Source organism: Helianthus annuus, chromosome 3 (genome assembly GCF_002127325.2).
Source record: "Helianthus annuus cultivar XRQ/B chromosome 3, HanXRQr2.0-SUNRISE, whole genome shotgun sequence".
NCBI lineage: Eukaryota > Viridiplantae > Streptophyta > Magnoliopsida > Asterales > Asteraceae > Helianthus > Helianthus annuus.
This window is the reverse complement of record NC_035435.2, coordinates 50270241-50285548: the sequence shown is the minus strand read 5'-3', so window position 1 is coordinate 50285548 and position 15308 is coordinate 50270241. Positions and strand designations below refer to the sequence as shown.

General features: G+C 36.0%; 1 protein-coding gene across 1 annotated transcript; it reads left to right on the top strand.

Annotated features, from left to right (window-relative positions):
- The first annotated feature begins 6468 nt into the window (after positions 1-6468).
- Positions 6469-10918, top strand: LOC110927686. Its single transcript, XM_022171159.2, has 2 exons — positions 6469-7537; positions 10298-10918. Exons 1-2 carry the CDS (start codon positions 6585-6587, stop codon positions 10344-10346), a joined length of 1002 nt encoding a protein of 333 aa, XP_022026851.1. The 5' UTR covers positions 6469-6584; the 3' UTR covers positions 10347-10918.
- Positions 10919-15308: the final 4390 nt, after the last annotated feature.

Below are 15308 nucleotides of genomic sequence, written 5' to 3'. Positions count from 1 at the left end.
TTAGCAGCCTACCCTTGTCTTGTTAATCCTAAATTAGATTTTCTTTCAGTTGCATAATGCCTATCGATAAAAGTTGGATTGATTCCCCACGTCATTCACCTCACTACAAGCAAGGACTCAAGTCATTTATCGAGATGTGTGAAAGAGTGATAAAAAACAATGATGAAGTTAGATGTCCGTGTACCCGCTGTAAAAATTCTGGCTTAAAAACTATGGCAGAAATGAAATACCATTTGCGTATTAACAGTTTTTGGAAGGAATACACGAAGTGAACCTATCACGGGGACACGACTCCAATTGCGGAAGTAAACGATGTTGCGCCACAAGACGGTATGGTAAACGTTATTGAAGACATTAGGGGGGAGCGTATGGAAGAAGATACATACCTTAACCAAGAGAACTCGAATGGAGATAGTAGCGGTTTGTTGATGATTTTGAAGACCTGGTAAAGGAAGTTGAAACAAAATTATATCCTGGTTGTACCAAGTTTTCTTCTATCAACTTTTTAGCAAAACTTTTGAATATAAAGGATACGTACCATTTGCAAAATGAAGCAGTAGATCGAATCCTCTCGTTGTTGCGAGAGTCAATGCCAGAAGGCAACAAGATTCCCCCTTCGTATTATGTAGCTAAGAAGACATTTAAGAAGATTGGTTTGGCATATGAGATGATAGATGTGTGCACAAATGATTGTGCTCTCTTTTGGAAAGAAAACGAGTCCTTGCAAAATTGTCCCGTTTGTAATGAGAGTCGATGGGTCGATAAAGACACAAAAGGCACGAAGGTGGCTCGTAAGGTGTTACGATACTTTCCTTTGACGCCTAGACCACGACGTTTGTATTGTTCAAGGTACACAGCGAAAGATATGATATGGCATAGTACCGGACGATCGGAAGATGGGACTATGCGTCATCCAGTTGATGGATCTGCATGGCAAGACTTTGATAAAAAGTACCCAAACTTCGCGATGGAGCCACGAAATGTTCGCTTAGGGCTTGCAGCTGGCAGTTTTAATCCCTTTAACAACGGTAGTGGATCTTCGACTCATAGCACGTGGCCGGTTATACTCACCACATATAATCTGCCTCCCTGGCTATGCATGCGAGAGTCCACATTCATGTTGACCTTGTTGATTCCTGGCCCTAAATCACCGGGGAAAGACATGGACGTTTTCCTTAGACCGTTAGTGGATGAGCTTAAGAAATTGTGGTAGACAGGTGTACGTACTAAAGACGCAGCAACAAACACATACGTCACAATGAAGGCGGCGTTGTTATGGACCATAAATGACTTTCCAGCCCGTAGTAGTCTATCAGGTTGGAGCGGACAAGGCTACATGGCATGCCCAACTTGTAACCAAGACACTCCTTCAATACGTGTAACTGGTAAATGTGCTTATGTTGGTCATCGCCGGTTCTTAGATGCCAACCATCCTTGGAGAACAAGTCTCGACTTTAACGGGAGACCCGAGACACGAGACCCTCCGAGACAGTTTAGCCCAGCTGACATAGAAGCTCAACTCGGTCGTTTAATTAATCGTCTACCAGGCAAGCATCCAGATTTTGGAGGTGGGAGGATAACCCAGTCAGATTTCGAGTTGAACTGGTCCAAAAGAAGCATATTTTTTGACCTTGAGTATTGGTCTTCTCTGCAGCTGAAACATAACTTAGATGTAATGCATATAGAGAAAAATGTGTGCGACAGCTTGCTCGGTACTCTTCTAATGAACGATAAGAGCAAAGACACGCCAAATGCGCGGTCCGACTTGGAAAAACTAAACATTCGGCTGACACAATGGCTGAAACAATTGGGTGGCAAGTTCTTAAGTCCCCACCCAAAGTACTCATTCAAGTCCGATGATCGAAAACTTTTTTGTCAGTTTATAAAAAATGTTAAATTACCAGATGGGTGTGGATCTAATATCAGTAAGAGGGTGACAGATAACAATGCTAACATTACCGGGTTGAAATCTCATGACTGTCATATCCTCATGCAAAGTTTGATACCGATTGGGGTTAGAGGGCTTTTGACTAAAGATACATCTACACCAATAGTAGACCTTTGTATGTTCTTTAAGCAACTTTGCTCTAGAACACTATCGGTGGATGATATGAAGAAAGCAAAGGATGACATTGTTACCATCTTATGCAAGTTAGAGATGATCCATCCACCTGCGTTTTTTGACATTATGGTTCATTTACTTGTGCATTTACCTGATGAAGCGATTGCGGGAGGTCCAGTAGCTTTTAGATGGATGTATCCATTTGAAAGGTACATGAAAAAACTAAAGAACTATGTCAAAAACCTGGCAAGGCCTGAAGGTTGTATAGCTGAAGGTTATGTGTTTGAAGAAGCTCTAACATTTTGTTCAATGTACCTTAAAGATGTTCAGACTAAGTTCAATCGCCCAGATAGAAACGATGATGTCGTTGTTGAAAAAAAGAAAGTTATGGGTGTTTGAGTCTAAATGTCGTCCTGTTGGCGCAACAAAGGACAAATATCTATCATTCATCGGAAAAAGCAAGATGGAATGGTTTGTCCTCGAAAACTGCGCAGAAGTTAGGGAGTACATGAAGTGAGTGCTTCTATCTTTAACTTTTCATGACAATAATATCACCAGTATAAGCACTGAACATGAATGGGACAAAGACGATCAACTCATATTTGCTTCGCAAGCCAAACAAGTGTTCTTCATCCAAAAAACATCTCGAAACCAGAAAAATAAACATAGGTGGGTAGTCGAAAATGTTAATCATAGAAGAATTTGGGATCGGCCATTAAGTGATGACCGCGTCAATAAGGTTCAAAATGTTGAGAAACGCTTAGAAGATATTGACGTTGTCGACAACAACTCTTCATCTGACTGTCCACTTGTCATTGACTTGACCCAATACTTTCAAATTGGATCTTCTCATGTTACTGCGGGTGAGCCTTCAATTGAAGTTGATCCCCCAACGGCTACCGTCGATGAAGTGTTTGAGGTTGAGACTGATTGTGATGAGGTCGAGGCTGATTGTGATAAGGATGATCCCGATTATGTGGAGTCTGACTAAAAGAAAAGTTATTGTAATTTATATTGATTTGTAATTGATAAACACTTGTTTGAAACATTTATTTGAATTTGAGTTACACTTGTTGTACTTTCCCTTAATTTCTATTAGATACACATGCTGTAACATTTGTAACTTTATAGGGATTATGTTTTCGGCATTGCTGATATTCGCTTATCTTATGGCGGATGTGGCCCCGTGGGGACATGGGGGTGACGGCGCTGGTGATCCACCGATTCCTCCTGGTGGATTTCGTGGCACACACGAGACAGACGGTAAGTCTTTTACTAAATTATTTTGTAGTCCTTATATTTTATATATTATAAATGTTGTTACTAATTATTTTTGTTTTAATTGCAGCGGTTCCCCCGAAGAAGGTTAGGGGGAAAGCAAAAAACGAGAAACTAAGGCGTCTGGTAAAAGCGGGGGGGGGGGGGGGGGGGTGGGGGGGGCTGTATCGCTTACGTTTGACAGACAGGTCACGTATACCCCTGTTGGTAAATCAAGAGATCTGTTTTCACGGGAGGCCAGCCTGTATATGTGGCGAACCATCCCGTTCGATAAAATTGGATGGGATAACGTTGAACAACATTACAAGGATGCATCTAATTTATGTATGATATTTTAACTTTTTTATTTAATTTGTAGGAAAATTTCAATTTTGATGAAGTGGAACGTGATTTAGAGGCCAAAAACTTGACGGGTGGTATTAGGGCTGTGCTTATGAAGCGGTACTCTAACCGCAAGTACGATGCTAAAAAATTATTTAAGAGCAAGGGAGGTTACAATGATATTGCGAGCGCAAGGGCATACCATCCCGCGGATATGCCCTATGATAACTGGATGAGAACCATCGAAGGTTTCCGGGACGAAAAATATATTAAAAGAAGCAAGGCCAACACACTAGTACGCGAGAAACAACAATTCCCATACCGTGGGGGGACATCGTCGTACGGTAACACCGCCTATAAAAATGTAATGTTTTATGTATGTGTGCGTGTGTGTAAGCTTTTGTTTATTTAATGTCTAATCTAAGTTTAATGTTAAACAGGAGATGTTTTGGGTACCTACGTATGCTAAAACCCACACGGACAATCAAGGGAATTGGGTTGATCCGGTTGCTGAATAAAATTACGTAAGTATTTCTTTTAAGTATTATTTTCTATAACAAATATATATATATATACACATATATATTTAATCATCTTCGTAAAATACAGCGGAACATACAACAGGCCACAAGTGAATGGAGCGGTGAGGGTCCACCAATTGCCCCGTATCAGGAAGCGTTGGGTGAGCGGCGAGGATGGTACCGCGGGATGGGGCCTAAACCTTCTTCCAACACGTCCTCGAACTCGTCATCTAACATGTCGTCTTCGCAAGCTCGGACGCAAGAACCCTTTTTCGAGGTAAACTACGCAATTTATAAAATGACAAATGAACGCATGTTTCCTTGTTAAATATATGCTAATATACGTTTTGATATCTATTATTGTAGGATTTTGTTAACAACTTGTTCCAAACCCCGTCCTTTTTGAACCAACTTAACAACTATCTTGCTTCACAAGGAAAAGGAAAAGGAAAGTCAAAAGACTACGATCCTGATGACTTATTCGATAGGGAATCCGACGAGGAGTGACTTGTTGTTTTTAATGTATGATTTAATTAAACGTTGTAGGATTATAATGTACGACTTAAACGTAGTTTTTAACTATATTACCTTTAGTATATGTTGATTATGTTCATGGCGTATGTTTGCGTTGTTTGAAAATAGGCAGGTTCTATTTTTTCGGCCGTAAAACTGGCTGGGCAGCTGTATATAAAGCTGCTGTATTAAAAAAAACAGATTTTTAGCGGCGACAGGTGTCGCCGCTATTGCCCTTCCACCTTTACCGGCCAAGCTTAATACCAGCGACACTTTTAGCGGCGACAGGTGTCGTCGCTAAAAGTGGAAGATCAATACCGGCGACAGGAGTCTTTAGCGGCGGCAACTGGTCAATAGCGTCCGAGCAATACCGGCGACGCATTACCCGCGACAAGTCGCCGCTAAAAGTCAATAGCGGCGACAAAACTGGTCAATACCGGCGACAGCTGTCGCCGCTAAAGGTGCCCCATTCTTGTAGTGCCCATTACGTCGAGAGGGGAATTTCGTAAAACAACACTAAGAACCCAGGCGAGCCAGAAGGCTCGGACAAGCGATCTCTGGGTTCCATGGGTAACAAAACTAGTAACGGAGATGCCTGGGTATTAACATATATACATTTTAATTGTATTTAGCAACTGATTATACATTTTTTAAATGAAATGCTTTTTTAAAATTCAATTGTTTTAAATGCAATTTTCTTTATTTAAACTCTTTTTAAATTCAACATTTCTACGACAACGATTTAGGATGTATTATGCACTATTGTACACCTGTGAGTGCGTGACATGTTTGACATGTTTCATTTTAAGCTAAAATCTCTTTATTTTACCTATTTGACTCATTAGAGTATGGAAAACATATATCAACCCATTTTATAAGAATATGGATTAAAAATCGAAATTGAAATCTCTAGTTCTTGCAAATTTTGACAAATTTGCTGATATAAGGCACAGCATCTTAAGTCACCGTATTGCTAATATTTTATAGGGAGTGGTTAGACACTTAAAAGTGGTAAACTTCAAAATCAACCAATGAGAGTGTGTCATATCATTCAATGAAAAGTGTTTAAACTATGCTGAAAAAGTGTTGACAATGGTTAGACACTTAATAAATTGGTAAACTATTTTTTTTAAAGAAAATATGTGTGCTTGGTTGAGATGGCATGGACCCCACCACAAACACACCACGACACACACCTTTCCTCCCTTCACCGATTCGGCAACCTGTCACAGATCATCAATGAAACCGCGCGGCAAAGGGGGGTAGGCGGCGGTGTTCCCGAGCGGCAAACTCGCTTTGCCGCCCACTCCGTATGCCCTAAGTGCGGATGTTCTTATTATCATTTATATACATGGTTTTTCTTTTTTTTTTTAATATTTTCTTATATTCTGGTGTTTATAAAATTACATGTACAAATTTTATTTAAATAATCACTGAATGATTGAACCAGACACGCATGCATGCATGCAAGACATCATTCATTCACAATGTCACACATACATAATAAGCATGCATGCATGCAAGACATCATATACAAATATAAAAATGTGTTGTGTCAATACCGGTAAATAAGACTAGAAACAAGGGCAATGTTAGTTTGGTTTTAGGGAAAGATGCTAGAACCTAGTTGTTTGCCAAAAAAGGAAAAACATCCAAACTTTATTGCTTTTAAATTTTAAAAAAGATAATATAATAAAATAATAAATAAAAAAAAAATTGAAGCTGCTACCCAGCTATTTATATCATTCATGAGACCTTGCAGAACTCTCTGCCCTTTTTCCATTATTTATTTCTTAAGAAAACTAAACCCCTTGTCTTTGCATTTCACCAATTCCTATATAGAATTTTTATTATATTTCAAGATTTACCGAATATTATTAGGAAACCAGATGGGAAGAGATAAAGATCATATTGAAGCTAAAGAACAAGAACACCTATCTGGTGCTTACATCCGCAGCTTGGTCAAACATTTGACCTCCAAAGATTCATCAGATGGAAGTGAAAATGGTGAATGTTTTAATGATGTTAGCAGCAATACACCAAAACAACAACCACCACCACAACACAAGAAACAAGTTAGAAGAAGATTACACACCACTAAACCCTATCAAGAAAGACTCTTAAATATGGCAGAAGCCCGGAGAGAAATTGTCACCGCCCTGAAGTTTCATCGTGCTTCAATGAAACAACAGGAAGAAGCGGCGGCTGCAGCAACAGCCGCCGCTGGAAACCATCATCGTTCACCACCACAATGTTTAGGTCAAGAAAGAAAGCCTAAATCTAGGCCAACTTTTAGCCTTTATCCTCCCACCACCGCCACTGCCACCACCGCCAATTCCTATTGGCCAATGTCAACTTTTGCCCCACCATCACTGCCACCGCCTCTGCCACCACCTTCTTATCATGACAATCATAATTTAGTACTCCCTAGTCAACCCTTAGGGTTGAATCTCAATTTTCAAAGTTTTACCAATCTAGATACTAATATTTACCACAAACCATTATCAAACTACTCATCTTCGTCCACATCATCATCCACGACATCATCCTCACCAGCTCTCTCTGCACCTGTGATGGAGGATATTAGATCAATAGGAGATCAACACCAGATTGAATGGAATGATACTATCAATCTAGTGACATCAGCAAGGTGGTGTAACTATTTGAAAACAATGGATATTGAAGCAAATGAAGATGATGATTATGATCATGGGTTTCATCAGTTTGATCAAAATATGGAGTTCCCACCATGGTTGATCAATGGAAATGAAAGCTCATGTCTGCAACAACACTTTGATGATGACTTCTCTAATGGATACTTTCAAGATCCTGCTTTGCCTTGGTAAGATTCTTTTTCTTGATTGATTTATGTTTTAAAATATATTAAATTTATGAGTTTTATGGAATTGGAAATGTTTTATGTTGCCATTTACTCCGTACAACAGTAATCTTACACCTTTTATTGTTTAGAAATCAAGAAACATATATTTATTGCAAAATGCAAGAACTTTTAGTAACCACTTTGCCCACACGAATTGTGTATAGACTAAAACAAGTTCGGGTTTAAACGGGTCATTTTGGGATTACCTGTGTGCCTGTTTTTTTTTTTACAAATTACTTCTCGGTTTTCTAATAAATAATTAAACGATAAACATGATTATAAAACATATATTATATTTGTAGCTTTTAAGGAATTGAAAATGCTTTATGTTGCCATTTACATCATACATGAGGAAGCATATATTTATTTCAAAATTTAAGAACATTTAGTTTACCTAAGGTTTCTAGCGAGGTTAACAACTGTGCCAAGTAAATGTAACATGGTAGATGAGGTGAGATCGATATCGTTTAGGTTACAACAAATCATTATATGTGGGTGATGCTAAAGCAACACCTTAAAGAGAAGTTTTTACTGAATGTACACCTCTTTCCTTGTCAAATCATATGTTCCACATCTATTATATGACGGTCGTATAGACCTCGTGATTCATCTACTTTTAAACAACCATTCTAACCGGTGTTGATTAGTAAAATAGGGGTGTGCATATAGTCATCCGACACTAAACTTGTTTTTTTCTTTTTATTCATTTATCATAAAAATTAATACCTTAAGTATGATTATACAAACAATGCTATCAAGATAACAATCTATATCTTTAAACTAAGTAAGTTCTATAGACTAACTTCCAAGGCCTATATATGCAATGTTTTAGCCATTGTTGTTTTAGGGGTGATTCTGATGTTACTGTCGTTTTAGCAAACACTGTAGTCATCTCTGAGTTGTTGCATGGTGAGACTTTAAACCATCGCAGCCAGACTACAGAGGTCCCCCACCGCCATGTCTCTTAATGTCTTTTTTCACATTGGCCTTTATTGTGAGTGGCATATTATATGTACACACATTCATACGCATTTGTAGGTAGTTTCATTTGACAATAAAATTAAATTGAGAAGAAAAAAAATAAAAGGTATAATTGTAAAATATTAAATAGTTTTTTAATCTCATTTATTATTACATTTGACTAATTAGTTAATCATAAAAGCTGTCATCATCCACACTAAAATTTTTGCCTACACACATCTAAATTATCCGACACGTTATGAAATTTATTCTACATATATTGAAATTTATCCTACATGTTTCGTAATTTAGCCTACACACCTCGTAATTTATTCTACACTTTAATTTATTCTTTTTTTCTGCTATAAAAAATATATATTTTTGAAAATAAGTTACAAAGTTTAATGTTGTTAGCTATTAAAAAGGGAGACAACCAATTGATGATCTATTTAAGTTTACTAATATACCCTTACACTAATATTAAATACAAAAATTAAATGAATTAAAATGAAGAATTCTTATTAGTTGAAGTTTATTCTTTTTTATTCTTACAAAAAAAATTCTTCTCATTTCAACTCTCCATTACACACATATACATATATACATACATAGATATAAAGTGGAGGGTTCAAATGAGAAGAAAAATTTTATAAAAATAAAAAGAATAAGTTTTAAAACAATAGAAATGCTTTATAGTTTACTGGCATCTTAGGGGTGAGATTAGGCTTTGGGACCAATAGGTCATGGGTTCGATTCCCACAAACGGGTTTACCCATATTTATTGGGTTTCCTTCTGAATTTGTATATAGATATTACACCTAGTGGAGATGGATATGATCAGGTGGTTCCGCTAGTGACACGATTATACTCTAGTGATTCAAAATTTGCCGTTGAAAAAAAAACAATAGAAATGTTTCATTTAAAATATGTATTTAATGTTATTGTAAGGCCCTCGTTTTTAAATATTCTGGTACAAAATAACCTAAATTATGGCGAAAAACAATTTTCGATATTTGTAGGATAAAATTTCATGTGTAGAATAAATTTCGATATATGTACCATAAATTTTGATGCGTAAAATAAATTTTAAAATATATAGAATTAAGTGTTTTTACCTAATTAATTAGAGAAAACAATAATTAAAAGGGATAAACTATAAACTATATATTATTTTATTATTATATCATTTTTTCTTTTTCTTTTCATATTAAGTTTCTTCTCAAATGATTATTTCCTACATGCAAATATGAAATACATATGAAATCCATGAAAAACGAACATTTGACCGGTTAAATTTAACAACATGAATATTATATTGACTCTTTAATTATTTGTCATATATAAACATTCACCAAATAAACCATTGAGATCTTGACATATGGCCCCCGCGTCCAATGAACGTGTGGGGCAAAATATAAAAGAGATCACTAAAGATGCACTAGGTGATTTAAATCTTGGTGCACAATTTGACAGTTCATATATTTAGTGCAGGGTCTAGTGCACGATCCATTTGTTTTTAATAAAAGAAACATGTTTTAATGGACACTTTACAAACAAAAAGAAATAGAATCTTGTAGACGTTTATATTAACTCTCGGTTTACTCCATTATTTACTTTCATACCCGGTTCTAAATATGCATATATCAAAATTTGTGTATCAGGAATATCGTTTTATGATCCCCTAATATATATTCTGAATATTTTTATATTTGTAGAGTATATTTTACGGTAATTTTTGACTTTGAATTTTGGAAAATGCAGCATGGACATAGGTGAAATTGAAGCAATGGATGGGGAGTGGCTAGCCTGAAAAAGATTGATTGTTTTTTGAGTAATCAATTTATGGCGGAATTACTATTATTATTATTCAAATATTTTGTGCTACTTTTTTTTAATATTAATGTGGCGATTGAAGAAATAAACAAGAAATATAGGGCGGTATAAATTCATAATCATTTAGGCCACAGGGTGTGGCATCGAGCCACCTCGCCATGTCACTCAATATAGCGTTTTGGGGCGCCATCAATCACGCCACCATCGTTAAACTGGGGGCGCTATCGAAGCCTCGTCAGTACGTTAATGGACGAATTTTGGGCGGATCGAAGCATTTGGTCAACATAATTGTTAAAGGGGGCGCTAGTGGAGCTTTATCCTACACCATCATTGTTAAAGGGGGCGTCATTTTTATCTCAAAATCTACGTTGTGCTTACGTGGCATGATAAGCCCCTAAGGGCTTTATACCACACCTTGTGGCGTTACGAAGACAACTTTGTAATCAGTTACGAAGATAAGTTATAAAATAGAATATAGTTGATCTCTCCGGTGTGAGTTGAGTTGAAAACTTACTTCTTTGTTGTGAGTTGTGACTACGACTAGTTTTCCCCCGCCTGCGTTGGAAGGCACTAAGCCAAATATTTCTCTCTTATATACGTCTGTGTTTTGGTTACTTTTACATAATACTCATAACACGATATTACTCATAACACGATCTAAAAAAGCATTGCATCGAGTCAACCAACTAAAACAAAACACTACCAATACTTTTGCTAAAAAAATAACTAAAACGATGGAAAGGCCATATGAGGGCAAAATTGTTGTTTTTCAAGAAAAATAAGCGTGTGCCCAGCAACTGCCTAACACGAATAAAAATCACACCGAGACAACAATTAAATAAAACACAAAAAAAAAACGAAAACGATCGCATGACTATAAATTATACTAGGGCAAAATCGTAATTTAACAGGAAAAAAAAAACAAAAACAATAGCAAAACTGTAAATTTGAACGGAGGGCAAAATCGTAATTTTGTTGGGAGGAAAAAAACAAAACTAATGGTAAAACTATAAACTTAAATGGGCAAAATCGTAATTTATGTGGACCAATGGGGAAGTGTTAGGCAGTTGTTGGCACTATTCCCCTCCATGTACTTTGTAGTGTATATAAATATAAATAATATTGGGAGCAAAATCGTAATTTGACAAGAAAAAAAACCAAAACAATGGCAAAACTGTAAACTTGAATGGAGGGCAAAATCGTAATTTTGCTGGGAAGAAAAAAAACAAAAGTAGTGGCAAAACTATAAATTTAAACGAGACAAATCATAATTTGGCTAAACTAATGAGGAAGAGTGAGGCAGCTACCTGACACTATTTAAAAAGCCCATCCATTTAAACGGTCAACCCAAAGTTAAAACGAACGAAATTGTATGACCAAATTTGAGCTTTTACACATTTCTAAATAAAACTTGGTTAAACTTGCAAAGTTACCCTTTTTAACTAGTTACAAACCATACGACTTTTACAAAAGTTACCATACGACTTTTACAAAAGTTATGAAATACATGTCTTAAGTTGATTTAACGAACTACACTTTAAATATATAATAACAAAATGTTTGACCCATTTGCATAATCTAGTGCGAAAGCGTAATGAGGGCGAGTAGTGTTTGTGTGTTCGATCCCACGCGACGTGGACACACCTAAACTGGAGCTTTAACTAAAACACAAGCAACAAGAATCATCATCAAGTTCATACAACACAACATACTAACTTCCAAATAACAGAATAACCATACCATTTATCACTTTCATTCTTATTCCCCTTTTAGACTAATACTAACATTATTTCGTTTGACCCCTTCGTCAATGGTCTATTACATGATTATTCTCTAACGTGACATTCTAGTTCGTTTGACCCGTTCGTAAAGAGTCTATTACATAATCTTTCTTTATCATAACATTTTAGTTCGTTCGGCCCGTTCTGTAACGCCTCGCTTTTTGTAACTTTCCTTATTTAGAAACTTAGTCTTGTATTCTAATTTTGGAAACTTGTATTCTCTTTGTATTCATCTTTCAATTCAATCATTGTAATCCGAGACTTGAATCATAATGAAAATCCATATTTTATACATACTTGTTATTCGTGTAATCAATCAATTTAATACGTGTTTACTTGCAAACCGATACTTGTTATACGTACAAATACTCATACACACATGCACGATACTCGAATTATACTTACATACGCTTTCTATACTTAAAAACATGCTAATTATGAAAATTATTGCATAAAATGATAACATAACGAAAGTTCAAGGGCCAAAGTGTGAAAAACCAAAGTTCTGGCCAAAGGTAGCGGCGCGCTACGCGATGCCCCCTCTCTTTTAGCTCGCGTGATGCCATGGGCCTGAATCCGCAGTGAGTTGTTTCTTGAATGCAGATTGGCCAACTTCTTCCATCTTTCCTCTTCCCCAATCAACTTACAACCTTCATAAACACAAAACCCTACCTCATCTCTATGTACATAAGCCTCCATCTCATCATTTTCACTTTCCAAACTCCCCTACATTCTCAAAACACTCTCAAAATACTGAAATTGCAAGTTCTTGGCAGATTTCATTCAAGTTCTAAAGTGAGTTCAAACTCACCTTTCTTCATCTTTTCTTCACATTTTCTTCCACTACAAAGCTTGGAACACCTCTAGGAGTGTTTCCACAAGTTTACGATGGTAAACTGATGTGGAACATCACCATGTTAAGGTCCAAACTTTCTGTTTTGGAAGTTATATATTGTAAACTTTTATAAACATTACTTTTCTTCATGAATCTTATGCCTAACATGTTCCTAAACCTATCTATGGTTATGTGACTTGTTTGAGATTGATTCTTATGTGTTTAGAGGTGCAAACACCCTCTAAACTTTCTGTTTTGTTAGGGTTTAAACAACCCACAAGTGATGAAACCATCTAAGTCTACCATAGTTCATATGGCAAGACTTGTGTTTTGGTAAAGGTGTGAACCATGGAAGACTTGGCTATTCAAACTTGTGCCACCACCTCACTTGATGTTTTATCATGTTATTCAACTAGTTTCCTAGACCTAAAGTAACACAACGTGGCCACATCTCCAACACTTTCCATGATGGGTATGAAACACCCGGGTTGTCCTTACTTGACTACTTGATGAACTTGTTTGATAGTTGTATTTTATTTTCATTCATGACCAATTGGGTTTACCAACTAAGTTGGTTAACTTTGTGCCTTGGTGAATCATACAATGAGGTATATCATACCTCCATGCTTGACTTACATGAATTCTATGATACTATATGATGGACAAATATTAACTTATACTATATAACATATAAAGTATATATATATTTAAACTGAATTTGTGATATTAACTAGATTATGGTTATATGTCATGAACAAAGGTTACCTTGTCTTTGTTCTAAACTCCTCGGTTTTGATTCTAATGGGAAAATTAGGACCCATGAAATCACATAAGAATTTAGTGTCAAAACGAGTATTTAGACAAGATATATTTTCGTGTACTTATACTTTTATATACTTAAATTACGAATCCGAATCTTCCACAAAATCCGAATACTCACACACCTCCATTTCCCTTGTGTAGGGTAACTTCGGTATTCCATCTCCAACAACTTAACAACTTCGCGGTTTAACTCGGAAAGCTTGCAAAACCGTGAGTGTACATGACCCCTTTTAAATTTCCGTCATTTTGGATGCAATACGTATACATTATGAAAATCACTCAATTACGTATTTTATACTTAAAACACAAACAAACAATCCAATGTGCATGCTTAACAGGTTATGCTTGAAGTCGTGTATACTAGACTATTCTTATGCCTTATACTTGTCATTAACTTCGTACAATCCTCCCTTAACATGTATAGCGCTATAAGAGTAACGCACCTCCCGTATTCTTAAGGTCATGTTAAGTTAAACAAAACGGTCTTATCGTTGCTACGATAAGATTACGCTAGCGGGAATCTTTGGGTTGACATTTATAGTTGCATGCTAGTGTTGTACGTTAGTTCTAGATAACAATTATGTCATGTGGATTCCTTTAAACTTTTATACTTATGCTAGTAATCAAATTTGTATACTCGCCAATACTTTTGTATTGAACTATACTTTAATACGCATTGCAGGAAATGGATGATGATGATGATGATGATGATGAACGGAATCTAGTAGGATGACTAGAAACGCGCCTTCAAACTTTAGTACTTGTTGTAATTTGTTTTGTTTCAAACTTGTTGTAATTTGCTTTCTAACCATGTACTTGATTTAGTAATGAAATGAAATTTTGATTTATTAAATATTGTCACAAGTAGCATTATGAAGTATCTTGCAATCTTGTTTTCGTCTCCTCTGATGTTTCCACCATCGGTTGGCGTGTGACATATCATCCCTACCTATTCTTCGCCTTTGGGAAGTCACGGGGGATCCATTGAGATCGATTCGGACATACATCATTTTCATTTTATGAGACTACAGTAGAATCTCTATAATTTAATACTCGGTAAATTAATAACCTGGATAAAATTCATAATTGGACCCCAGTACAAAATTGGACCTCAATCAATAAAATAATAAGATAATAATTTTTTGAAATCCTAATGTAAATATATTAGTCCTAGCGAAACTATAAATTAATAATTACTAAAGTATTCCAAAATTCTAGGATTGTCTAGTAATAAATGAATATATAGTCATTTGTTTTTTTGTAAACTTCAAATCTATATTGAGTTCATCTTTAAATCTCCACATTACACTTAAGAGTTAAGGCATTGTATTCTCGTATTGCAACAAAAATTTTGAAAGTCGATGCATTAATTTGAGAGTTGCTCACAAATATAAGCCACCTCTTTAAATTAATAAGAGTAAATTGCCAAAATCGTCCCTGAGGTTGGGTGATGCTTGCTATTTTCATCCAAAACAAAGTTTTTGTACTCTATAGCCTTTCA